The 25778-nt window shown below is 46.4% G+C and overlaps 1 protein-coding gene and 1 non-coding gene across 4 annotated transcripts; both read right to left on the bottom strand.

Moving 5' to 3' along the window:
• Nucleotides 1-2264: 2264 nt before the first annotated feature.
• On the bottom strand, nucleotides 2265-25431 carry LOC141978897 (uncharacterized). Of its 3 annotated transcripts, none has more exons than XM_074941246.1 (5): nucleotides 25397-25431; nucleotides 23019-23101; nucleotides 21232-21358; nucleotides 8581-8694; nucleotides 2265-8170 (listed from the first exon to the last, which is right to left on the bottom strand). In XM_074941246.1, exons 2-5 carry the CDS (start codon nucleotides 23082-23084, stop codon nucleotides 6441-6443), a joined length of 2037 nt encoding a protein of 678 aa, XP_074797347.1. In that variant the 5' UTR covers nucleotides 23085-23101; nucleotides 25397-25431; the 3' UTR covers nucleotides 2265-6440. The 3 variants fall into 3 exon arrangements, with proteins under 3 accessions (XP_074797347.1, XP_074797346.1, XP_074797348.1); XM_074941245.1 differs by lacking the exon at nucleotides 25397-25431 and adding an exon at nucleotides 24303-24356; XM_074941247.1 differs by lacking the exon at nucleotides 25397-25431 and adding an exon at nucleotides 23524-23569.
• Nucleotides 25432-25706: 275 nt separating this feature from the next.
• Nucleotides 25707-25778, bottom strand: TRNAG-UCC (transfer RNA glycine (anticodon UCC)). Its single transcript has one exon. It is a non-coding gene; the product is annotated as a tRNA-Gly (tRNA).

Genomic DNA, 25778 nt, shown 5'->3' with positions numbered 1-25778 from the left:
ATATGATAGACGTCTATAAAATCATGACTGGTGTGGAGAAAGTAAATAAGGAAGTGTTATTTACTCCTCCTCTTAATACAAGAACTAGGGATCACCAAATGAAATTATTAGGCAGGAGGTTTAAAGCAAACAAAAGGAAATATTTCTTCACACAGTCAACCCATGGAACTCCTTGCCAGAGGATGTTATGAAGGCCAAGACTATACCAGGGTTCAAAAAAGAACTAGATAAATTCATGGAGGATAGATCCATCAACGGCTATTAGCCAGGATGGGCAAGGATGGTGTCCCTAGCTTCTGTTTGCTGGAAGCTGGGAATGTGTGACAGGGAACAGATCACTTGATTACCTGTTCTATTCATTCCCTCTGGGGTACCTGGCATTGGCCACTGTCAGAAGACAGGATACTGGGCTAGATGGACCTTTGGTCTGACCCAGTATGGCCGTTCTTATGTCTTCCAGCAAATAAAAACAAAAGAGAAACAATAGAAAAAGGAATGGCAAGTCACTAGAATGCCAAGGGAGTGTAGGGGTGTAGCTGCAGTGAAGGCTAGTCTGCTATTTTAGATACAGACAGACTAGTCAGGGCTGTCATAGCCTGTTGATGATGTGACTTCCTTCCCCAGAGGGGATCAGTCTTGGGGTCACAGTACATCAGTCTCTGTTAGACAGCTGTTTGAGCTCGAATGTGAAGGACTTCCACCTTTCTCTTGATCTTTACAATTGATGATTCCACCTTACCCCACTTTACAGTGACTCCCTGAGGTGTCCAGTCAAATCAGGTGTGAAAACTCCTTGGATACAGACAATGTGTCCTGAGCCAGTTGAAGTGACTATGACTTTGGGCCAAAGTCACTTTGGTAAAGTCTCACTTCACCTAGGAGTTTTCTTAAAGTATTAATTGTAGCAAACCACATGCAGCATGGATGTGAGGACCCCATAGATATCAAAAACAAAAAATAAAAGTTCTGAAGTTTTCCACAGCCTAGTCTGAGGGTTAAATGGACATGCTCTAATAGCTGGCCTCCTCAAACTAAAAAGGGCCTTGGCACCTGTCATAAATATAAAGGGAAGGGTAAACACCTTTAAATCCCTCCTGGCCAGAGGAAAAACCCTTTCACCTGTAAAGGGTTAAGAAGCTAAGATAACCTCGCTGGCACCTGACCAAAAAGACCAATGAGGAGATAAGATACTTTCAAAGCTGGGGGGACGGGACGGGACGGACAAAGGGTTCTCTCTGTGTGATGCTTTTGCCGGGACCAGAGCAGGAATGCAGGTCAGAACTCCTGTAAAGAGTTAGTAAGCAATCTAGTTAGATATGCATTAGGTTCTGTTTTGTTTAAATGGCTGATAAAATAAGTTGTGCTGAATGGAATGTTTATTCCTGTTTTTGTGTCTTTTGGTAACTTAAGGTTTTGCCTAGAGGGATTCTCTATGTTTTGAATCTGATTACCCTGTAAGGTATTTACCATCCTGATTGTACAGAGGTGATTCTTTTACTTTTTCTTTAATTAAAATTCTTCTTTTAAGAACCTGATTGCTTTTCGTTGTTCTTAAGATCCAAGGGTTTGGGTCTGTGTTCACCTATGCAAATTGGTGAGGATTTTTATCAAGCCTTCCCCAGGAAAGGGGGTGTAGTGCTTGGGGGGATATTTTGGCAGGGAGACGTTTCCAAGTGGGAACTTCCCCTGTTTTTTGTGTAACACTTTGGTGGTGGCAGCGTTTAACCTAAGATGGTAAGAATAAGCTTAGGGGATCTTTCATGCAGGTCCCCACATCTGTACCCTAGAGTTCAGAGTGGGGAAGGAACCATGACAGCACCCATGAAAAAACTGGTTGCAAAAAACCAAAACTTAAAAAACCAGAAAAGCTACTATCTTGTACCCATCACCATTTTAAATTAAGGCACCTCCTGACAGACGGGATATAAACTTTGGTTTGCAAATAAGAGAACTGGAGATTTCAGTGATTGTTGCCTTATAACTGGGTAAAATGTTACACAACATGTCTCCTTATGTAATTTTTTCTCAACAGAAATATTATTTTAAAAGCTTATCAAAAATCCATTTGAAATAGTAATAATTAAAGTCTATACTAGGTCTTTATTTTGATATACACTATTTCTCCTACATACTACCATACACCAACCCCTTTTGAGTGAGGTTTTACTTTAGAACTCCTTAATCCAAAGAGGGTAAATTACATCAAATAAATTTTACAGGATTAGTCACCTTTCATATACTACTTGGAGGGAGGCAGGAGACAGAAACATAAGAATGGCCATACTGGGTTAGACCAATGGTCCATTTAGCCCAGTATCTGGTCTTCTGACATTGGCCAACGCTAGATGCTTCAGGAGGAACGTACAGGTCAATTAGCGAGTGATCCATCCCGTATCATTGACTCCTAGCATCTGGCAGTCAGAGGCTTAGCCATCTTGGCTAGTAGCCATTGATGGACCTATACTACATAAACTTAATCTAATTCTTTTCTGAACCCAGAAGAAAACCCAGATAACTTTCAGTGTTGCAAATAAATTCATAATCAGTATAATCATAATCAGTCTCTTATTCTGCAATAAACTTTCTGTTTAATTTCATTTTCACTGGTAACAACATATCTGAAGGCTACACAATTTTATCATCTGTGTTAGTTTTCTCTGAATCCCCTTTTCCACCAAGTAAGTCTTGTGTAAAGTTGTGTTCTGTACTAACATAGGTGCCTTCTATTTCTGGGAGCTCATTTCTCTCTGGGTCTTCGGTCATAAGTGTTGGTGGAAGTCATCTCAAATGTGTTCTCTTGAGAAAAAACACTTTTATTCTATTTTCACAATTTCTAATCTTTCAAAGTTGCAGGAGATGGAGAAACGATGCAAATTCATAGCACATGGGAGCAAAACTGAGAGCCAGAACCATGGAATCAGGACTCAACAGTCATCAGTCCTGCAGTTTGAGCTTGAGAGTCTGATATTCATTCCCTCATTGGTTAACACCACTTGCACAGCATTGAAGTGCTTCTTCTCCAACAAGACAGCCAGATAGGGATCCATGGGGAAGGGCTGTCCTCTGAAGGCATCAACTGTTTCTTTCTTTGGCTCATAAAACTCTGGATCCAAATGGTAAAGGACAACTCCCCAATATCTTACCACAACATCATTTGAACCATAATCTGCCACCGAACTCGGAGATAGTGTTCTATATATAAATAGTTTATCTGAGCCTAAAGTTACCCTAGTTTCCATCTCTGGGGTACAAATCAACCACTGGGTGTCTATTATTTCTACTTAAAAACTAGTCTAATCCTTAGCCATGGTCAGGGTAACTTTACTTCTCTGGAGTAGAATCCTTTACCACATCACAGAAAATCTCAGTAGTCATAGAGTGAGGAATCACTTCCCCAACCAGGCATGCCAAGTTTATTTATTAATCTGGTGGCACAGATATGGGCCTGGTTCACAAGCCGTGTAAGTTACCAAAGGTGGGGTATCTATTAAAAATAGATCGACTGCTGCAGCTATCTCACACTCACAACGGATTTTATTTTATACATATTTGCAGCATCTATAAGGTGTAAACTCAGCAAAAATACCACTTCCATTTTCTCCATCTCTACATAGGTAGGAACTGTGTTCTGAAATAATACACAATGTGCACTTGATTACGAAAGAGAGATCTTCAAAAGACACCTCCTGTTAGGTCTGGGCCACAACTGCCTTGCGACCCAAATATATGGGCATTTTGCTGAGTTCCGAGTTACTTACTGTGGAATATTGAATCCTCCAAGACAATATTGACCCAAACTATATGATCACATTGTTATTCAATTCCATTCCTTAGTTAGATGTAGAATTTTTAAAATGCTACTGTTTCTGTGGTAGCAAATCCAATAGCTTTGAGTACTCATTCCTGACGACTGAACTGCTCTTGAACTTCCTCCATGTCATAATGGAGGAGTGGAAAAATAGACATACATGAAAAGAAATTATTGTTTTACTAAATGGTCATTTGTCTCAAACTCCACCAAAAAACTGAACTTCACCCTATCATAAAGAAACTAAAGTCCAGTTATGTTATCAAATGCCCTCAGGAAAGAGAGAAACCCAAAACACACAAGAGAATAAGACAGTTTCAGTATCATATAAAATGAAACTCCAGAACATCTTACATCTCATGATGCCAAATTAGAACAGATTTTCCTATTGCGCTGTCCTCTGATCCATTCAAACCTTCTTCACTCAGCATCACCTCATTACTATTCTGTCATGCTAGTTACAAAGGTTTTAGAATTATCATAATGGGGAATATCAGCCAACCTTCCCATTTGGAAACAATCCCAGCTCAGCTGGAAAAATCCTGAAAGCAACTTTGCCAATAGACAGAAATAAGGATTAAAGCACAGAAAGGTTAATCTGTTTGGGATCCTTTCAAATTCCCCCTGTAGGTCTGTGACACTCATTTCCAGCCCCAACGAGTCTGATTTAGGATCAGAGCATGATACCTACGCACAGAGAGCTGAGAACACGGCTTCATGTGACACAAAAAATAAAAGTTCTGAAGGTTTCCACAGCCTAGTCTGAGAGTTAAATGGACATGCTCTAATAGCTGGCCTCCTCAAACTAAAAAGGGCCTTGGCACCTGTCATAAATATAAAGGGAAGGGTAAACACCTTTAAATCCCCCCTGGCCAGAGGAAAAACCCTTTCACCTGTAAAGGGTTAAGAAGCTAAGATAACCTCGCTGGCACCTGACCAAAAAGACCAATGAGGAGATAAGATACTTTCAAAGCTGGGGGGACGGGACGGGACGGACAAAGGGTTCTCTCTGTCTGTTTTTTTTTTTTGCCGGGACCAGAGCAGGAATGCAGAACTCCTGTAAAGAGCTAATAAGCAATCTTGTTAGATATGCATTAGATTCTGTTTTGTTTAAATGGCTGATAAAATAAGTTGTGCTGAATGGAATGTATATTCCCGTTTTTGTGTCTTTTGGTAACTTAAGGTTTTGCCTAGAGGGATTCTCTATGTTTTGAATCTGATTACCCTGTAAGGTATTTACCATCCTGATTGTACAGAGGTGATTCTTTTACTTTTTCTTCAATTAAAATTCTTCTTTTAAGAACCTGATTGATTTTTCATTGTTCTTAAGATCCAAGGGTTTGGGTCTGTGTTCACCTGTGCAAATTGGTGAGGATTTTTATCAAGCCTTCCCCAGGAAAGGGGGGTGTAGGTTTTGGGAGGATTTTGGAGGGAAAGACGTTTCCATGTGGGCTCTTTCCCTGTTATATATTCGTTAGACGCTTGGTGGTGGCAGCAATAAAGTCCAGGGGCTAAAGGTAAAATAGTTTGTACCTTGGGGAAGTTTTAACCTAAGCTGGTAAAAATAAGCTTAGGGGGTTTTTCATGCAGGTCCCCACATCTGTACCCTAGAGTTCAGAGTAGGGAAGGAACCTTGATATGGGATAGAGATTGATCCCCGAATTGATGCCTGTACTCCACCTCGGCAGGAAAAGTAAGCAGAGTCAACGGGGGAGCCGCCGTGGTCGACTCGCCACCGTGAGGATGGCCAGGTAAGTTGAACTAAGATACTTTGACTTCAGCTACACAAATAGCATAGCTGAAGTTGTGTATCTTAGTTCAACCCCCGCCCCTGCAGTGTAGCCCAGGCTGAAGAGTGATGGAGATCAGGTCAGCACAAGGGGAAAGCTAACCACAACCATTGCACCTGGGTTATGTCTGCCCTGAAAAGAGTTGTGTTTTTACATCAAGATAGCTAATTTGAGCAATTTACGTGGTGTCTACATTAGAGACCTTATAGTGGCACAGCTGTACTGATGCAGCCGTGCTGGTGTAAGATCTCTTGTGTAGCTGCTCTATGCTGGTGGGAGAGAGCTCTCCCGTTGACATAATTGAACCACCGTCAATGTGCGGCGGTAGCTATGTCGGTGGGAGAAGCTCTCCTGTCGACGTAGCGCTGTGCACGCTGCCAATTACGCTGGCAAAACTTATGTTACTCAGGAGTGCGGGCTTTTTTCACACCCCTGAGCGACATAAGTTTTGCTGACATAAGTGGTAGTGTAGACATGGCCTAACTCAATGTACAGTTCTAGTGGAGACAAGGCACAGATAATTTTTATCTCACTGTAGCTAGATGAGGTCAACCCTCTCTCTCCCAACTCGGACTGATGGACATTTCTGCCTGGAGGGACACACACTCCCATAACTCATAAAATTAAAGAGTTGAAAAAAAGGATCACAGGATTCACCCCAAAGTAAGGTGAACTGCAAACTCAACTGAGGGGAGCTGAGAGACAACAGTAAAGGAAATGGTGCAATCAACCTTAAAGACCAATATGTGGGAATTAGCCAATACATTAAAAAACCAACCAACCAACCAAAAAACCCACAACAAAAAAGAAACATGTATACCCTACTGAATACAAGTATAGTGTTATTCTCCTGTGTGGATTCTCTGATGTGAGACAAGCTGTGAGCTATAACTGAAGCCTTTATCGCATTGAGGGCATCTATAGGGTCTCTCTCCAGTGTGGATTCTCTGATGTATGATAAGCTCTGAGCTCCGAATGAAGCTTTTCCCACACTCACAGCAAGTGTAGGGTCTGTCTCCTGTGTGAATTCTCTGATGTATGATGAGCTCTGAGCTCCGACTGAAGCTTTTCCCACACGCAGGGCAGCTATAGGGTGTCTCCCCTGTGTGGATTCTGTGATGTGCGGCAAGGTTTGATCTCCGATTGAAGCTTTTCCCACACTCAGGACATGTGTATGGTTTCTCTCCCGTATGGATTCTCTGATGTGTGATAAGGTTTGAGTGCCAACTGAAGCCTTTCCCACACTCAGGACATGTGTAGGGGGTCTCCCCTGTGTGGCTTCTCTGATGTGTGATCATCTGTGAACTATCAGTGAAGCTTTTCCCACACACAGGGCACGAGTAGGGTCTCTCTCCTGTGTGGATTCTCCGATGTGAGACAAGATGTGAGCTATAACGGAAGCCTTTCCCACACTCAGGACATCTGTAGGGTCTCTCTCCAGTGTGGATTCTCTGGTGCTTACTAAGATCTGAGCTCCGAGTGAAACTTTTCCTGCACTCTGGACACGTGTAAGGTCTCTCTCCTGTGTGGATTCTCTGATGTCTGATCAGCTCTGAGCTCCGACTGAAGCTTTTCCCGCACTCAAGGCAAGTGTAGGGTTTCTCACCTGTGTGGATTCTATGATGCATGATAAGGTTTGAGCTCCGACTGAAGCTCTTCCCACACTCAGGACATGTGTATGGTTTCTCTCCCGTGTGGGTTCTCTGATGTGTGATAAGCTGTGAACTATGAGTGAAGCTTTTCCCACACACAGGGCATGGATAGGATCTCTCCCCTGTGTGGATTCTCCAATGTGAGACAAGCTGTGAGTTAGAACTGAAGCTTTTCCCGCACTCAGGGCATGAATAGGGTCTCTCTCCTGTGTGGATTCTCCGATGCGAGACAAGCTGTGAGCTAGAAGTGAAGCCTTTTCCGCACTCAGGGCATGAGTACGGTCTCTCTCCAGTGTGGATTCTCTGATGTGTGACAAGCTGTGAGCTATAAATGAAGTCTTTCCCACACTCAGTACATCTGTAGGGTCTCTCTCCAGTGTGGATTCTCTGGTGCTTATTAAGCTCTGAGCTCCGAATGAAGCTTTTCCCACACTCACAGCAAGTGTAGGGTCTTTCTCCTGTGTGGATTCTCCTATGTATCCTAAGCTCTGAGCTCCGACTGAAGCTTTTCCCACACTCATGGCAAGTGTAGGGTTTCTCCCCTGTGTGGATTCTGTGATGTGTGATAAGGTTTGAGCTGCGACTGAAGCTTTTCCCACACACGGGGCACATGTATGGTCTCTCTCCAGTGTGGATTCTCTGATGTATGATAAAGACTGAGTTATGTTTGAAGGTTTTCCCACACTCCAGGCAGATGTACGGTGTTCCCCCGGTGTCGATTCTCTCATGTCTAATAAAGTGTGAGCCTCTACTGAACTTTTCTTCTGGTCTGTGCTGACTCTCACAGGCATTTGCCTGCGCACAATTCGAGGAAACATTCCCTTTGGATCTTTCCGATAACGTCTCATGTGCTTCTACTTGCTCAGCATCGTCTTGTTGAGGATTCTCCTCCTCATTCTCATTCACCATCCCATCATCTGCTAGAATAGAGAGAGAAACCAGACATAAGTCACTTCCTTTGCCAGAAAAAAAGGGAACCTCAGAGAGAGGAATGGAAGAAAGGGGGGGAACAAACAAAAGTAAGTGACAGAGAGATCAAACAAAGAAAGAGCTGAATCTCCCCCAAGCCTTTCCCCACAGGAGAGAGAGGACGGGATCAATTCTGGGTCTAAATCTCAACCAAACATACAGGGAGAAAGTAGATTGGAGAGGGAGCTACTGTCAGGCATGAGTCAGGACAGGTAGGAGGCCGTAAGTGAAGTCTGCCATGAGGATGCCACATCTCCTGAAAACAATCCTGAATTCAGACAGCTCACAAGGGCTTAGTAGGAATCCCAAATATTTCCTTAATTCAGGGACAGATTTGGTGCTGGTTTAACTGATTCCTTACCTGTGCAGGTATCTCTCGGGGTCTCTCTTTCCTCAGAGTTCTGGAGGTCTGGGACCCATGGCTCCTCCCCTCGTTCCAGGCAGGAGATCACATCTGGTTTGGAAACTGGAAACCCTGCACAAGTGACAGAAAACAAGCAAGATGAATTGAATTTGTGGGATACTTGTGTCACATTCTGGGGGTGCAATCCAGACCTCCGAAAGGTTGTGTCACCACCTGCCCTGTAATCCTGGATGCCTCACATTGCTTTGGTGTTGTAGCTCCCAACCTGGGCCGCTGACAAACAGCTTACCAGCATGCTGATCACACCCTGAGTGTTTGTGGAAGGCTACAGCCCTGACCCAGCAGCCTGTGAGAAACAGTCCAGTCCCACTTTGGCCTCCACCAGCCTGGGTTACTATGTGCAGGGTGGCCCCAACATACTCCCAGTCCTTTTCCCCTAAAATGTGTGTTCTGCACTGGCCAGCCCTCTCCTGGACAGTTCACATCTGAGAGGTCCGTTGCCCCTCAAGGGACCAATATTCAAGAATTTGCTACTTTAACTGGAGTTAGTAAACAGTTCAATTTAAAACACAACACTGGATTAGTTTTGATTACAAACAAAACAAGTTTATTTAACTACAAAGAGAGATTTTAAGTGAGTAGAAGCATAAAGTATTAAAAGTTAGAAATGGTTACAAGAGAAATAAAGATAAAAATGCTTTCTAAAACTTAACAAGCACAACTTTGTTCAAGGTAAAATCCTGAGCACATGTGCCCACGGTTGAGCAAATTGTCAGGTCAGGATCTCCACCAGGGTCAAAGGGCTGGTTCCTTTGTCTTCTTCCTTTCTCTCTTTCACCTAAGAAGTACCTTGGGGTGGTTTTGCCCCTCACTTTTATAGTGCAGTCACCCTTTGAAGTGGATTCTACTCAGGATTGCCCCTCAAAGCAAAGTTTATTCAAACAGCAAAGAAGGTGACATGGAGTCTAGCGGCGAAGGTGGAGCCAGGCTCATTCTTCTCTCCTGTGTATGCTGAATGCAAATTTGCCTTGGCTCCTGCCATTTCCTCCTCTTGCTGTCTCAAGGACCCTATTACTTATATGCAAATTGAGGTAAATACACATTCCGTTGTTTAGGTTAGACTGGGTTAACAACTTTTACCTAGTCATGGCTGTGTCAGTTTGAACATCTACTAACATCATCATGCTCAAATAAATTTGTTAGTCTCTAAGGTGCCACAAGTACTCCTTTTCTTTTTGCAAATACAGACTAAAACGGCTGCTACTCTGAAACCTATCATACTGGGGGAATTCATAACTTTACATACAACGTTGTTACATATATTTCACTGAATTATTGACCAGTAAGTTATTGGTTTTCAAGTGATACCTCACAAGGCATATTTTGTATAAAGGCTATTACAGTGGTGTGCAGGGTGTGATTACAGGGGTGCTTTCACTCACATCTTGTCACAAAGGTTCTGTTTAACCCCAGTTTATTTTAAGGGGTAACATCCCCAGGCCAGCTTCCTTTGCTCAAAGCAGCATTACAGTGAATATTATCAATCATATTTGTTGGGATGGTGCTGAATTATTATGAATGACTGTTGTTGATATGAATGTAGTAAGGCTGGAGACGTCTGAACTTGCTAAAGGATTCTGGGAGCAGGGTTCTCTTAGTATCAGATGATATGCTGAAATTGCACTTGAATGCTGACACAACTATGGATTATGAATGGTTACAACCAGGGTGTGTGGGTGTGCGTGTGTGTGTGTTAGTTAGCTGGAACTTTGGTCATGGTCAGTTGATGGCCAGCTCACTAAGTAAATGCGCAGAAAACACCTGAACAGTGAGCATGGTACTAACTGACCTGGATCAAGATGACCCTTTGGGATGGCACCACCCTAACAGCTCAAGGGAATGATTGAGGAGAAAGTATACACCAAGTGATCTTTGGTCTCTGTCCCTCTTTAGCCCTCTTCCAAAAATATTAGTTAGGGAAACAAGTAATGAAATGCCCACAGGGCATATTTCGGGGGCATGCGACTCCTCTGAGAGCGAGTGGTATAAGTACTAAGAATATCACAGGTATAGTAGCAGTTCCCAATTAATATCTGACGAGGCCTGTGATGCTGTAGAACGGTCAAGATAGCCAAAACCTTGCTACGAAGGACTTTTGTGGGACTTTTGGACCAGAGGGTCTCCAGGTAGCCAACACCCTGCTTTGGGGGACATTCGACAGACCAAGTGCCTGAGAAGAGAAGAAAAGACATCTCCATCAAGGCCTGCTAGCTATACCTGCTTTGTTTACCAACTGTGTAGGGCTGTGATAAATGAAGCTGGGGAAGGGGGAGTAGCTCCCTTTTATGGACACCCAGCCAGCCAGTTAGCTATAAAGACCCTCTTGGTGGCGGTTCTCTGCTTGCTTTACCTGTAAAAGATTAAAAAAGCCCACAGGTAAAAGGAAAGGAGTGGGCACCTGACCACAAGAGCCAATGGGAGGGCTAGAACTTTTTAAAATTGGAGGGAAAACTTCCCTTTGGCTGTTGTAAAAAATAAAGTGGGGGGACAGCTCCCTTTGATGGACACCCAGCCAGCCAGTTAGCTGTAAAATCCCTCCTGGTAGCTGTTCTTTACTTGCTTTACCTGTAAAGGGTTAAAAAGTCCCCTGGGTAAAGAAAAAAAGTGGGCACTTGACCAATGGAAAGTGGGCACTTGACCAATGGAAAGAGAGAACTTTTTAAAATTGGGCAAGAAACTTTCCCTTTGTCTGTTCTCTCTGGGCTGAAGGGTCAGAGCAGCCATGCTATACGCAGCTAAGCCAGGTATGATTATAAGTCATCAGATCACGCCTAGAACTACTTATCTGAACTCCAATGTGTCCATAGATCAGAATGTTTAGCTAGACGCGATCAGGGTTATTTCTTTTATTTCTCATTGGCTTGCAGACTCCTCTGTGCTAACCCCAGATGAAGTGAGCTGTAGCTCACGAAAGCTTATGCTCAAATAAATGTTAGTCTCTAAGGTGCCACAAGTACTCCTTTTTTTTCCAGATGTTTTTGTTTGCTTGTAACCTTTAAGCTGAAGCCCCAAGAAAGCTATTTTGGGTGCTTGATTTTTGGAATTGCTCTTTTCAAATCTAGCAAAAGCCTAAGTTCCAGATGTATTTTCTTTCTTTTTGTTTTTAATAAAATTTACTTTTTTTAAGTAACCTTGATGGGTAGATGCTGCCACCACTCATATGCATGGCGTGGCTGAACACAGAGTCAAGTGGACCTAACCCTGACAACAAAGTCATTGATGAGGAGGTGGAGTTAGCAGATGGAGACGTAGCCGTGGGCTACTGTCAAGGTTCCTCCCCCACTCTGAACTCTAGGGTACAGATGTGGGGACCTGAATGAAAAACCTCCTAAGCTTATCTTTACCAGCTTAGGTCAAAACTTCCCCAAGGTACAAAATATTGCACCCTTTTGTCCTTGGATTGGCCGCTACCACCACCAAACAAATACTGGTTACTGGGGAAGAGCTGTTTGGACACGTCTTTCCCCCCAAAATACTTCCCAAAACCTTGCACCCCACTTCCTGGACAAGGTTTGGTAAAAAGCCTCACCAATTTGCCTAGGTGACTACAGACCCAGACCCTTGGATCTTAAGAACGATGAACAATCCTCCCAACACTTGCACCCCCCCTTTCCAGGGAAATGTTGGATAAAAAGCCTCACCAATTTGCATAGGTGACCACAGACCCAAACCCTTGGATCTGAGAACAATGAAAAAGCATTCAGTTTTCTTACAAAAAGACTTTTAATAGAAATAGAAGTAAATAGAAATAAAAAAAAAAATCCCCCCTGTAAAGTCAGGATGGTAAATACCTTACAGGGTAATTAGATTCAAAACACAGAGAACCCCTCCAGGCAAAAATCTTAAGTTACAAAAAAGATACACGGACAGAAATAGTTATTCTATTCAGCACAATTCTTTTCTCAGCCATTTAAAGAAATCATAATCTAACACGTACCTAGCTAGATTACTTACTAAAAGTTCTAAGGCTTCATTCCTGGTCTATCCCTGGCAAAGACAAAATATAGACAGACACACATACCCTTTGTTTCTCTCCCTCCTCCCAGCTTTTGAAAGTATCTTGTCTCCTCATTGGTCATTTTGGTCAGGTGCCAGCGAGGTTACCTTTAGCTTCTTAACCCTTTACAGGTGAGAGGAGATTTCCTCTGGCCAGGAGGGATTTTAAAGGGGTTTACCCTTCCCTTTATATTTATGACAGCTACACACTATGTGGGATGGCGAGTCAGGAACTCTACTCCATTCCGGAGGTGTCTAGCCAGTCCCAGGAATTCACTCCAGTGAGCAAGAAGCAAGAGAGGAAACCCCTGGGAAGTGATTTTTTGAGTTGATGTTGCATGGTTATGATGGCCAACTTTCCTTTGCTTTGTTTAGTGTGGAAGTGGGTGAGGGGATAGAAATGTACATGACTGTGTTGCTATGTGCTTGGTATGTTACAAGAGATGTATTTTACTGTAATGATTTGATGCTGTGTGTGAACTAAGAATAATACGTCTATGTAATTGTTGTGCTTCTGCAGATATGGCCTTCAGGGGAACCCCCTGCACGCTGGCGGAGTGCCTCTGCCAGATCAGAAAGTGACCAAGACAGAGCAAAGACGACATATTTCAGGAGGTGCTGCAATCCCTCCTTGTGATTTACTGCCCCTTCCCTCATCCTTCACAAAACATGACCCGAGTTTGGGTGGCAGGGGTCAGCACTGACCTCAGAAACAGCAAGCCTAAGGCACCGGAGAGCAGCAGTGGAAACAGAGGGTGGGGGAGGAAAATGTTGTAGTGGCCACACGCCAGCACAAGCCCCCCCCCCGAGCCACTTCTGCCAAGGCTTGCAGTTTGGGATGGGGAAGCCTGGTTCCCAGCCTCCAGACAACGTCCATGTTACAAAGGGGAGGTGAGCATGGTCCCCTGGCCACCTCTGGTTCCGCCACAGGTGGCTCCCCTCCCGCTGCAGATGGTCTGGTGCCCCTGCCCCCATGCCATACTCACCATAGCTGGGACAGCAGACCGGCTCAATAAATACCTTGTAGAAATGAAAATGTTATGCTTTATACTGGCATGGATTCAGTGGAGTGATTTCTCTATAGAAATTCTGCACTACAGCCCGGGTCTGCCCTGACAGTGGTTCCTTTGTGCTCTGGATGTGTTATAGCTGAAAGTGTGGCCTTCAGCTCTTCCTCCACACCGGCAGAGAGGCTCTCCCAGACAAGATGGAGACAAAAGAGTATGTGATATGTTTAATGAGATAATGAATGCCTCTGGAACAGTGGACACAGCAAAGGGTGTGGAGGATTGCTCTCAGAAAAAAGGACATGGCGAGCAGGTGAGCATCCCAGGAGAAAGAGCATGGCCCACTGCAGGAGAAGCTGGGGATTCTGAAGGAACAAACATGCTGAGGCTTCTGGTGACCTTCGGGAAAAAAACCCTGAGGTTTGACTCCCTCTTCGGCCCCTGCAGAGCGACATTCCAACATCACGGTACTCCCCCACCTCATGTTCCACTAGGCAAAGGGGGCACTGCAATATCCCTTCCACTCAACCCCAGAGGAGGGTGCCAAGAACAACAGCTGCACATGTGCTGATGTATGACAGGCAAGGCCGCTGTACTTTTATAGAGAGGATGTATGTGTTTTTCCCACTCCCAATTTTATTCCATCATCTTTCCAAGGTTAATTCTTAGACAGATCTTTCAGTGTTTACATCTGTGTGCAATAAAAGTATGTCTTGAAAATAAAATCATCTGTATTAATTCAAAGCACGGGGTGAGGGGAGGAGGAGAAGGGATGTGCACGAGAACAAAGCACAGCAATCACAGCAAGGTTCAGACTATGGGTAGGAATGATACAGAATAGCAGCGCACATTATTGTGGGTCATTACTAAAATGAGTTTCAATCCCTCCCTGAGACACATTGTCCACCCTGAGCTCTTCTTATAGCCCTGGTATTTGGCTGCTCAAAATTAGCAGATGGGGTGGGGTGTGGAGGTGGATCGCCTGTGGAAACTTCTCGCCCTTTGCTTCACATATATTATGAAGCAAACAACAAGCAGCTATAATCATGGGGGGATGTTTTTCCCGCCCACAGAGGTCTAACCTAGTGAGCAAAATGCACCAGTGACCCTTCAAATGGCCAAAGGCACATTCACCCACCATTCTGCACTTGCTGAACCTATTATTGAACCGATCTTTACTGCTGTCCAGGTGTCCGGCTCCATGTGCCATAGGAATAAGAGAGAGGCTGCGTCTCCCAATATCACCATTGGCATTTCAATGTCCCCAAGGGTGCTTTTGCAGTCTGGAAAGAAAGTCTCTGCTTGCAACTTTCTGAACAGACCTGTGTTCTTAAAAGACGTGCGCGTCATGCACCTTCCCAGACCATCCTACGTTCATGTCAGTAAAATGTTCCCAGTGATCCACCAGCGCTTGCAACACCATAGAAAAGTTTCCCTTTCTGTTTATGTACTCTGTGGCAACGTGGTCTGGTGCCAAGATAGGGATATGCAGGCCATCTATCACCACACTGCAGTTAGGGAACCCCATTGCGGCAAAACAATTCAGTATGTCCTGCAGATTGCCCCGAGCCACTATTCTTCTTTGCAGAAGGCGTTTAATGGCCCTGCCTATTTGGATCGCAGCAACCCCCACGGTGGACTTACCCACTTCTAATTGATTCCCCAATGACTAGTAGCAATCTGGAGTTGCAAGCTTCCACACAGTAATCGCCACTCGCTTCTCCACTGTCAGAGCAGGTCTCAGTTTCACGTCCCTGCAATTCAGGGCTGGGGAGAGCTCCACATACAGTTCCTGGAAAGTGGCCTTGCGCATACAAAAGTCCTGCAGTCTCTGCTCGTAATCCCATACCTTCATAAGGATGCAATCCCACCGGTCAGTGCTTGTTTCTCGGGACCAGAACCAGCACTCCATCATATTCAGCTGCAGGGCAGCTGCCGACAGCAACCGGAAACTTTCATTCCATTGTTTTCAGCAGTGCTACTTGAAGGACATTGAGAGGAACTGCAGCGCAGAATGTGACACAGCTCTGGAAATATCCTATAGGATGTTTGCAACACTCACCACAATAGTGCACAGCTGAGTGGAGTCCATGCTTCTCTGGAGATGGCCTACCCAAGGCTATGCCAGCCTTTTGAAAAAAAGGCGCAAAATACTGTGGGCTGCAGATGAAATCAGTGGAGAAAACTGCATCATTGGATGTTGAACCCATGATTCCAGTCACTCCTGTGAGAATGTTTTGGTCCCATGAGGCATTGCAAGCCCTTCCCAAAAACCCCTGAGGCGAGTTGCACTGCTCTCTGCATCAATGCAAGCGCCGCTATGAGGATGCACTCCACCGACACAAGGAGTGTGGTGTGGACATTCACAACCAACTTAATAACTGTGGCGGTTGGATGTCGAGTTAAGTTTGCAGTAAAGACATGAATTATGCCTACACTGCAATGTATACACTGCCACACTTTGTAGCATAATTAGAAGAAAAGATGTGTATCCAACTCCATGTGGTCACCTTACATATGTCCATAAGGGGCACGTCACGGAGCGTGGCGGTAATCGATGCTGGCACTCTTGTGGAACGGGCCCATATCCCACCTGGTTGGGACCATCCTGACAATTGATAACAGAGCTCAATTCACCCTGAGACCCACTTCGAGATTCTCTGCGTGGATATGGCCTGCCCTTTAATTCTCTCTGCTATGGCAACAAATAGCCGAGGAGATTTCTGGAATGGCTTTGTCCTTTGTAAGTAAAAGACCAGGGCCCGACATACATCCAGGGAGTGAAGCTGCTGTTCCTCATTCAAAGCATGTGATTCGGGAAAGCAGGTAGGTTGAAATAGAAGCAGGAAACCACCTTTGGTAGAAATTTGGGATGCAGGCGAAGTGAGACGGCTCTCTGCTTGCATTCAGAAATATAGCTTAAGGGCAGACGGTGTTGTGTGGAGGACTGCTCTGTCGGAACAGGTGGATGGGATCTGTGGACTATAGGATGTTTCTGAGGAGGTTCATAGGCCTGTTGGTGGTAAACTGGGGATTCTGTAACACTGTGAGAAGATGGCAGGTGATAACACATTTGCTTTGTGCTGATGTATATATGCCTAAGGATCGCAGAGTGGCTATGGAATCTTTCAGTGAGTACAAGGGGTCATCCGTCTTTTGATTGAATAGGTGTGATTCATCAAAAGGGAGATCTTTGATCGTATTCTGAACTTCTCTAGGGAAACCAAGATTCCCTCCTTATGACGATTACAGTTGCCAAAATGCGCAAGGATGTATCTGCTGAATCAACCACAGCCTGAAGTATGGACTTTGTGACCAACTTGCCTTCCTCTATACTTGATAGGAATTGGGCATGATACTGTTGAGGAAGCTCATTTGCCATATGTCCACACTGTAAGAAGTCGTATTTGGCCATCACTGCCAGAAAGTTCAAGATCCATAACCGGAGGCCGTCCAAGGAGAAAACCTTTCAACCCATAAGGTCCAGTTTCTTGCCCTCATTGTCAGCTGGGGTGGAGCATGGGTGCTGTTGTTTAGCTCACTGCATAGCAGCCTGAATCACCAGGGAATTGGGCAGAGGATGAGAGAATAGAAACTTGTAACCCTTGGGGGGGCGGGGGGGGGAAAGCACACTGTACCTCTTTTCTGTGTGCCATCCAACAGTGCGTGTCTGTTGGAAAGCGTCCTCCTTTGATAGGGCCACCCTGGCCAGTACCAATGCGTGCAAAATGTCCAGCAGGTGGTGCTGCGTGTGCTGCACTTCCTCCAATGGTATTTCAAGAGCATGAGGTATCCTTCGTAGCAGCTCTTGAAACTGACAGCAGTAATCTGGGGGAGAGGAGAGAGTCGATGACACCGCCTCATCTCAGGATGATGGGAGAAATCCCTCCGGATCTGGCAGTACCATCAGGGCCGGGCTGATCCCTGTTTCAAATGCCTGCTTGGCGAAGGACAGGTCTGTGCTACAGGAGAGGATTCCCATGTTGAACAGGACTGTTATGAAGAAGAATATTGGGGCCACAAGCTCCCATATGGCCAAACCGGTTGATCCTGCTGTTGCAGCGCTGGTGCCCAGGGACTCAGGTACCAGTAGCTCCTGGATTCAGTCCAATGTACTGGGGTGTTCCATAGCCAGGATTTGACTGTGGCCCAGTGGTGACCTCCACGAGGTGCTTCTTGCAGGGGAGAGGGGGAGGGGCTCTGTCTTCCCGCGTACAGGCAGGGAAGTAGAGATAGATGCTGCACCTGGATGTGGTGTGGGTTTCCCACAAGCAGTACAGACAGCATTGGTGCTCTTTGTTGAGGAAGAACAAATGACATTGAATCCTGTCCTCTTAGTTATAATCCAGCATCTCAACCTGGGTGCTTGTAGCCAGACAGCCAGCCCCCCCCTCTCAGACCAGCATTGCGGAAGCCAAAACAGGGCACTTAACATAAATTCCAGCACAGCCTTTGAAGCTGTGAAAAGCACAGGTGTGCTGCTACAATGTGCCTCTGGGAACATATACACCGATTAGGCTCACAGCAGGCAGAGGCGCTGTGACAGACATGGCTCTTAGCCCCTACTAAATAGCATGATGCACACACACCAACATCCTAGGTGGGAAAATATTTACCCTAATAAAAGGAATGTCCAGTAGTCGAAACTTATTGTTTCTCTCCCTTGCAAGTGTAAACTATTCTTGCGAGAGCTGGCGTCGCCCAGACAGACCAGCCCCAATTTGGCGTAAGAAAGGAGAAAGAGAATAAAGGAGTACAGAGGTATAAAGTAGGGGACCTACAGCACCATGATTTTTGAGTGCTTTTCACTATCTGTCTGCTGGTCAGATAAGTGACAGCCTCCCAAGGCTTCTGCAGCTAAGAGGGTCCCTAAGCCTTGTCCCTTATTCGTCTTTCCGCGGAATTGAGTGACCGATCCTGGCTTGGCACCGCTGGAATCGAGAGATGCAAGGAGGGTAAGAAGCACCCACACCTGATCTCCTATCTTTAGTGTACACATATTTTGAAATAGAGCTCTATACTTTGTTTTCTTTCTTTGGGATTGTAGCTTCAGTTTTGTAACTTGTTTGTGTGTGTGTGTAACATCTCTACATTTAAATAGGTAGGCACTAGCAATTTTGTAACCACATGATTAGAATCTAGTTTAATAAATTTTGGTAACCATTTGTGCATAAGCCTGACTTGTTTCTCTGGTTTACTGTGAAGCAGCCAACACAATTAAAGAACCTCAGCCGTTTTGGCTATAAAGCCTGGCCATTAGGTGAGAGTACTAAGAGCCTAGCGTTGAGTTGTGCCGCCTCCACGGGGCAAACTCTTGGGGCACCTGTCAGTCAATCCTGACTGCCCGCTGCGAAGGAGCTCTGAGCTCTAGCAGTTAAAGTCATGGGTGGTTAGGACCTTGGGGCATCCGTCAGCCTAGCCTGGGCTGCCCGCCGCGAAGGGACAGTGCGTCCTAGCGGTTAAAGTCACGGATGGTATAAACGGGCATAGCTGGCACCTCACCAAACATCCTTGGCCATCGGCTAACAGTGCTGAAGGGAGAGAGGGGGGAAGGTTTGGAGGGGAACTGCATCCTGAGCCTTGCGGAACTTTCAGAAACAAGAAAAATCACTATAGAAACCAGGAAAATCCTGACTATAGAGAGTACCCAGACACAGCTGCTGGGGGCGAAGTGGGGAGTTGGGGATCGTTTGGCGGGAAACTGCCAGAATGGCGTCCCCAGTCCTTAATCCTACGAAACGTTCAGAAACCAGAAAACTACTACATAAAACCAAGTCCTTGTAATGAGAGGCCTGGACCTAGCATAACCCACAGCCATCTTGTAGGCTCAGCCACCATAAATTGCAAACAAAACTACAGAGTCGGGGAATTCAGCCTTGTCATAGGCAAACAGATAGAAAAGTATTAGCTGCAGCCCTATGAATTGGAGACAGATAGATATTCACAAAGTCGAGAGAATGGGGAGAGAATGGATAAGTTAGCCTTGAGTTTCTGCAGTTTCTGTCTGATAATAAAAAGTAAGAAGTTTTGCTGTTGCTAAAGAAATTGTAAATAGTTAGAAAGTGTACTTTCAATAGGCAGAGTGTCCTGGTCTACTGCTGGTTAAGCAATTCTACCCTGACAGTGTATTCCACTAACAAAGCATAGAGATAAGTAGACCTTGAGAAGTTTTAAATAACTTTGGAAAAAAAAAAAAAAGAGCTAATGTGTAGGCAGTCTTAGGCATGTGAACCCCTGTATAGTGAAAATGATTGGATAGTGTTTTTGCATAGCTATGTCTTAAATAAAGTAATTGGTTAAAGCACAGATAAGAGAAATCCTCATTTTAACTATATAATGGGGGTCAGAAGACATGCTCATTGTAACTAAACTCCGAGATACAGCTCAAGGCCAAAGGTGCCAGGTCTTTTATCCCTGCACGACCATACTGCACAGAAGTCGGACCCCCGGACGAGAGCAGATCCTGACTGCCCACTGGGAGACATCCAGCTGTCTTTGCTGGGAGTGGTGAGCCTTTGATGCTTGGTGCGTGTATTCTATTGATTTGTTGCTAATAAATACACGCACATGTTTAAGGATATTACTGTGTTAGTCTCTTTCACCGTGAAAAGGCTCTGTAGACCTGTAGAACCTGGAGACCACTAGGAAGGGATATTGGCCCCGAGCCTAGGGAGGGGTAAAGTCGGGCCCCTTGTCCCTGCGTATACACAAGAATGGGTAGGGGGTGGGAGCTTTAAATTGTGCAGGTTACACCCTGACTAAATAAAGAAAATGCATCACCACGGACGAGGGGACAGCAGAAGCTCTGACTTGGAACATGTGGCAGTGAAAGGGAACTGAAGACGCAGGCAAAACCACAAGGCGATGCAAGGGCGCACACGTGAACCCACAGACACTACTACTGTAAAAAGTTCCAGCTCTGGGAGCATGGTGCATGCAGATTAGCCTCAGTGGAATTCAATAGGGATCATCACGCAAAGAAGAACCTGCTTTAATCAACACACACGGCACTGACGAAACTCTGTAGTGTAGACGTAGCCATAGTTAGGTCAGCCTAGCCCTCACTTTAGACACAGCTAGGTGTACGGAACAGTTCTCAGCTGGCCACTTTCAGCCATAGCACTTGTAGTGTAGACATGCCTTTAGTTCCAAGAGAGATCTCTGTGTGAACTCCATGACAGCTATGTAACGAAAACACCCCATGTGTCCTGGTCTTTACACTCTGATTATAGTAATATCAAGCACAGAGGGAAACTGAGGTATGTACTGGAATCATAGAAATATTTCCAAAATTCCCACATCCAATGGTCATAGCCCTGGGAGAGAAAGCAAAGTGTTGGGTTTGGACTTTAATGCATCCAATAAGGATAAATTAAATAATTTTTAAAAAAATCTTTCTGTATCATTGGTCATTTAAAATTTGTGTACATCTAAAAATGATACTGGGACGGGACATAAGCCAAGGGGGGACAAGACATGGAAACCAGTGTACACATGTATGAGTAGTAAAGGTATAGAATTACTACTACAGAGATTCTTTAGAGAACCCACAGCTTCCAATAACCAACGGGACAGGAAGGCTTACCCAGTGAGGCCGCAGACTCATAGTTCTCCTGCATGACATCTCTGTAGAGGGCTCTCTGAGCGGGGTCCAGCAGAGCCCACTCTGACTCGGTGAAATACACAGCCACCTCCTCGAAAGTCACCGGCCCCTGAAAGAGCAAGAGCCCCACACTTAGTACTTTAGTACAACCCCAGGATTCATGGGAGAGCAGGAACAAGAAAATGGAAGCTCTGGGAATGACATGGTAGCACAGTCCCACTCCCATCCTGAGCAGCCAGGAGGCACCAGGTTGAGGGAAGAAAAAGAGCCCCTCACGCTGGCCAGTGGACAGAGGGGACAGGGGTCTTCATATTCATCACACACCTAATAGCCAGAGACTGATTCAGGAAATGGAGTCCCCAGGAGGGTCAGGGACAGTCTCCTGGCGGGAATCCCAATAGCCCCCCATAAAATTATATAATATATATAAACGAACACCTGGAAGGAAGAGAAAGTTGACAGGAAAAAATGTCAGAAGCTTAGAATTGTAGAAAATTAGTAAGGTAAAGCAAAGAAACAAATGGAGAAATCTCTGGCCAGCAGAATTAAGGAAATATGAAGGAGCATTGTGTTTATTTTAGTATATTAATAACAAAAAGATCCTAACAATTTTATTGGTCCATTACTAGACGGAAAGGGCAGAAACATTAATAATAATAATACCGAAGAAGTAAAAATGTTCAGTGACTATTTCTCTCCTGGATTTGGGGAAAACAAGCGAATGATGTCGTGATATGTTTATGACGACGACACTCTTTTCATTAAAATAGTAATTCATGAGGATGTTAAATAGTAGCTATTAATGTCAGACATTTTTAAAAACAGCAGTTCCAGATATCTTCCATTCAAGAGTTTTAAAAAAGCAGCCGAGGAGCTCTCTGGACCATTAATGCTGCTTTTACATAGCTCTTGGAACACTGAGGAAACTCCAGAACACTGGAAGAAAGCTAAAGTTGCCCCTATATTTAAAAAAAGTGTAAAAGGGATGACCAAGATAATAGCCCGGGTTTGATGTCAGGCAAGATAATGGGGGGGAAGGAGGGTATTATTAAAGAATTAAAAGAGGGTAATATAATTCATTCCAATCAACATAAATTGAGGGAAAACAGATCCTCTAAAACTAATTGGATTTTTTTTTTTTTTTAAGGAGTTCAGAAATTTGGTGGATAAAGCAATGGAATTAATGTAAAATACTTTGATTTCTCTACGGTATTTGACTTGGTACAGCAGGATAAACGACAACAACAATACAAAATTAACGTGACATACACTAACTAGATTCAAAACCAGCTGATACATTTCAAAATGTAACTCTAAATGGTCACGTGGGCGTGTTTCTCTATTGGGGTCCAACGGGGATCGGTTATTGGCCTGTTGCTATTTAACTTGCTTATCAATGACTTGGAAGAGAACACAATATCACTGATGAAGTTTGCAGATGACACGAAGTTCGGGATAGTGGTAAATAATGAAGTGTGTCAGCTGGTTCGGGCTGTAGCACTGGGAGCCTGGGAAGTTTTTGTAGCCCTGGCCAGGGGGTTATTTCTTGTTCCACAAATAGGGGAAAGTTCCACACCCAAACCCAAGGAGTCTGCTCCTTCAATGTGGGGCCTAATCCGAATTCATTCTGGCAAGTTTGTCCCCTCCCTTTCCCCACTCTGGGTATTTCCTGCCTTCTCCCACCTCCAGCAGCTCCCACCCTCCTGTACATTTACTGACCATCTCCCTCCAGCTACAGCCCACCAACCATGTCCGTGATAATCCCATACCTCAGATAACTTTGCTGCAGCCATTGCCTTTCCTGTGCAACAGTGGGACGATCCAGAGCAAAACATTGACGTTATTCTGTAGTCTGTCGGGGCAAAAAGAGCAATTGGAGAGTTTTCAGAAGGAGCTTTTGTCCATTTCACACACAGAGTCCCCCCCACCAGACTTTTCCCCTGGAAACTGACATTCTAGGCTCTGTCACACAGCAAAACAGTGACGTTATTGGAGGTAGGTCTTCCCACCAGGATTAAACCCCCACAGGCCTGGTCTACACTACAAAGACCTGGTCTACACTGCATTGCAAGTGTAGCTGCATTGCATGCCCTGAGTTGCACGTCTCTGCACTTAAATTAGTCTCCCACCAGTGTAAACGGTCCATTATGCCAACAGGGTAACACCAGCTCCCCAGGCAATGTTGAGCCAGGGTCAATGTACTGAGGTCAACACAGTGTAAGTGTGAACACGGCATGCATCCAGTGACGTGAGCTGTAGCTCGCGAAAGCTTACGCTCAAATAAATCGGTTAGTCTCCAAGGTGCCACAAGTCCTCCTGTCCTTTTTGCGGATAGACGAACACGGCTGCTCCTCTGACACCCGCAAACACCGCGTTACCCTACCAGTTCTCCAGCAGCTACCCCACAGCGGCTCAGGGCAACAACTCCCCACCTAAACCACGAGAAACCGCGGCAGACAAAATGGGTGGGAAAACACCCCAAATCTGAGGCGATTTTAAATTGACAGTGGAGAGAACATGGGGAAAAATCTGGGGAGGAGCGAGAATTAGTCAAGAACCTGAGAGAAAACAGGGAGTTTACATGGATTTCCTCTCCACGTCGCACAGGCAGAGAAAGGGGCACGCTTGAGAAGACCGTTGCCAGTTTTGGGGGGGGGGAGCAGAGGAGATTTCAACCCCCCCCATCCCTGTCCTGGGGAGACGCTGAAACCCGCCATGTCGCGCTCTCCCCCCTCCCCCCGTCTCTGTCCCCCCCCCGGCTCGCCGAGGGCGAACCCCGCCCGGCCCAGGCTCCTCCCCGCGGAACCCCCGCTCGCTCCCCGGGCAGCCACGGGCGGGGGGAGCGGGGCCGTTAACGGATATGGCCGGGGGGGGCAAGGGGGGACGCGGGACCGTTAACGGATGTAACGGGCGAGGGCGGAACGCGGCGCTGGGAATGGGGGCGGGGCCTGTCATACGCGGTACGTGGGGGGGGAGGGGAAGGGAGGCTCCACGGCAGGGGGAGGGGCGGGCCAGGCTCCGCGGGGGGGGGTCCCGGCCCCCCCCGCACTCACCCGCTGTCGGTCCCCGGGCCCGGCTCCCTCCGCGGACGCAGGACTAAGGGCGGAAAAAAGGCCCCCACCCTCTGGCGCGAGCTGCGCATGCCCGAAAACTCCGGCGTGCCTGGCCTGCTGGGAAATGGAGTCTCCGCAGGCTCGCGGCGGGCGCGGCGCATGCGCAGTGCTCAGCGACGGCTGGCGCGGGCAGGGGCGGGTTCGGCCCCTCCCCCTAGTGACGCTGCTGAGCCCGCGAACCCCCGGAGCAACGGCTCCCCGCTCCGCCCCCTGCTCCTCCCCTTTCCCCATAGCCCCGCCCCTGCTCCTTCCCTGGCCCCGCCCCCCGCCCCACCCCTTTCCAGTGGCCCCGCCCCCTGCTCCGCCCCTTTCCCGTGGCCCCGCCCCCTGCTCCTCCCCTTTCCCGAAACCCACGCCCCCTGCTCCTTCCCTGGCCCCGCCCCCTGCTCCACCCCTTTCCCGTGGCCCCGCCCCCCGGCCAGAAGCTGGGAGCTGGGCTCTGGTAAGAGCCGCCCCGGGAGTCTGGGCCACTCTGGGGCGCCCCGGACCCTGCACCTGCCCCGGGCGCTGCGCCCTGGGGGGCGGGACACGGGCCGGGGGCTGCTGGGACCCGGGGTGGTCAGGGAGGCAACCCCCGGGCAGCTTAGTTTGCGTAAGAGCCTTTGGGGAGGGACCTTGTCCAAGGGTTTCTGAAAATCTGAGTCCCCTGGGTCCCCTCGGTCCCCAGCTTGTCGACCCCCCTCCCCAGAGAATTCCAGCCGCCTGGTGAGGCTGATTTCCCCTTCCTAAAGCCACGCTGACGGTTCCCAACAAATTCTGTTCATCTCTGTGTCTGGCCATATTGTTCTTTATGAGAGTTTCAGACAGTTTGCCCGGCCCGGAAGTCAGGCTTACAGGCTTGTCATGGCCGGGGTCACCTCTGGAGCCTTTCTTAAAAATGGGCGTCACATTAGCTCTCCTCCAGTCATCTGGTGCAGAAGCGGGTTTAAATGATAGGTTACAGACTACCGTTAGTAGTTCTGCAATTTCACGGCTGGTCCTGGTGGCTTATTGCTGTTTAATTTATCGATTTGTTCCAAAATCTCTAAAGATACCTCAGTCTGGGACAGTTCCTCAGATCTGTCACCCAAAACGAATGGCTCAGGTTTGGGACTCTCCCTCACATCCTCAGCCGTGAAGACCAATGCAAAGAATTCACTTAGTTTCTCCGCAATGGCCTTGTCGTCCTTGAGTGCTCCTTTAGCTTCTCGATCGGCCAGTGGCCCCACCGGTTGTCCCTTACGTAGGAGTAACTGCTACCAGTAGCAAATTCCTACAAGGAAGGAATAATGTAAAATAATGTGGTTATAACACAGTGTGACTGAAATGAAGCCAATTTCAAACAAGGGGGACAAAATGCAGTACTGCATTGGCTGGGAATCGAACCCAGGTCAACTGCTTGGAAGGCAGCTATGCTCACCACTATACCACCAATGC

The sequence above is a fragment of the Natator depressus genome, chromosome 28 (assembly GCF_965152275.1).
Source record: "Natator depressus isolate rNatDep1 chromosome 28, rNatDep2.hap1, whole genome shotgun sequence".
Taxonomy (NCBI): Eukaryota; Metazoa; Chordata; order Testudines; family Cheloniidae; genus Natator; species Natator depressus.
The sequence above is the reverse complement of the archived record's forward strand: the minus strand, read 5'-3'. Positions and strand labels throughout refer to the sequence as shown.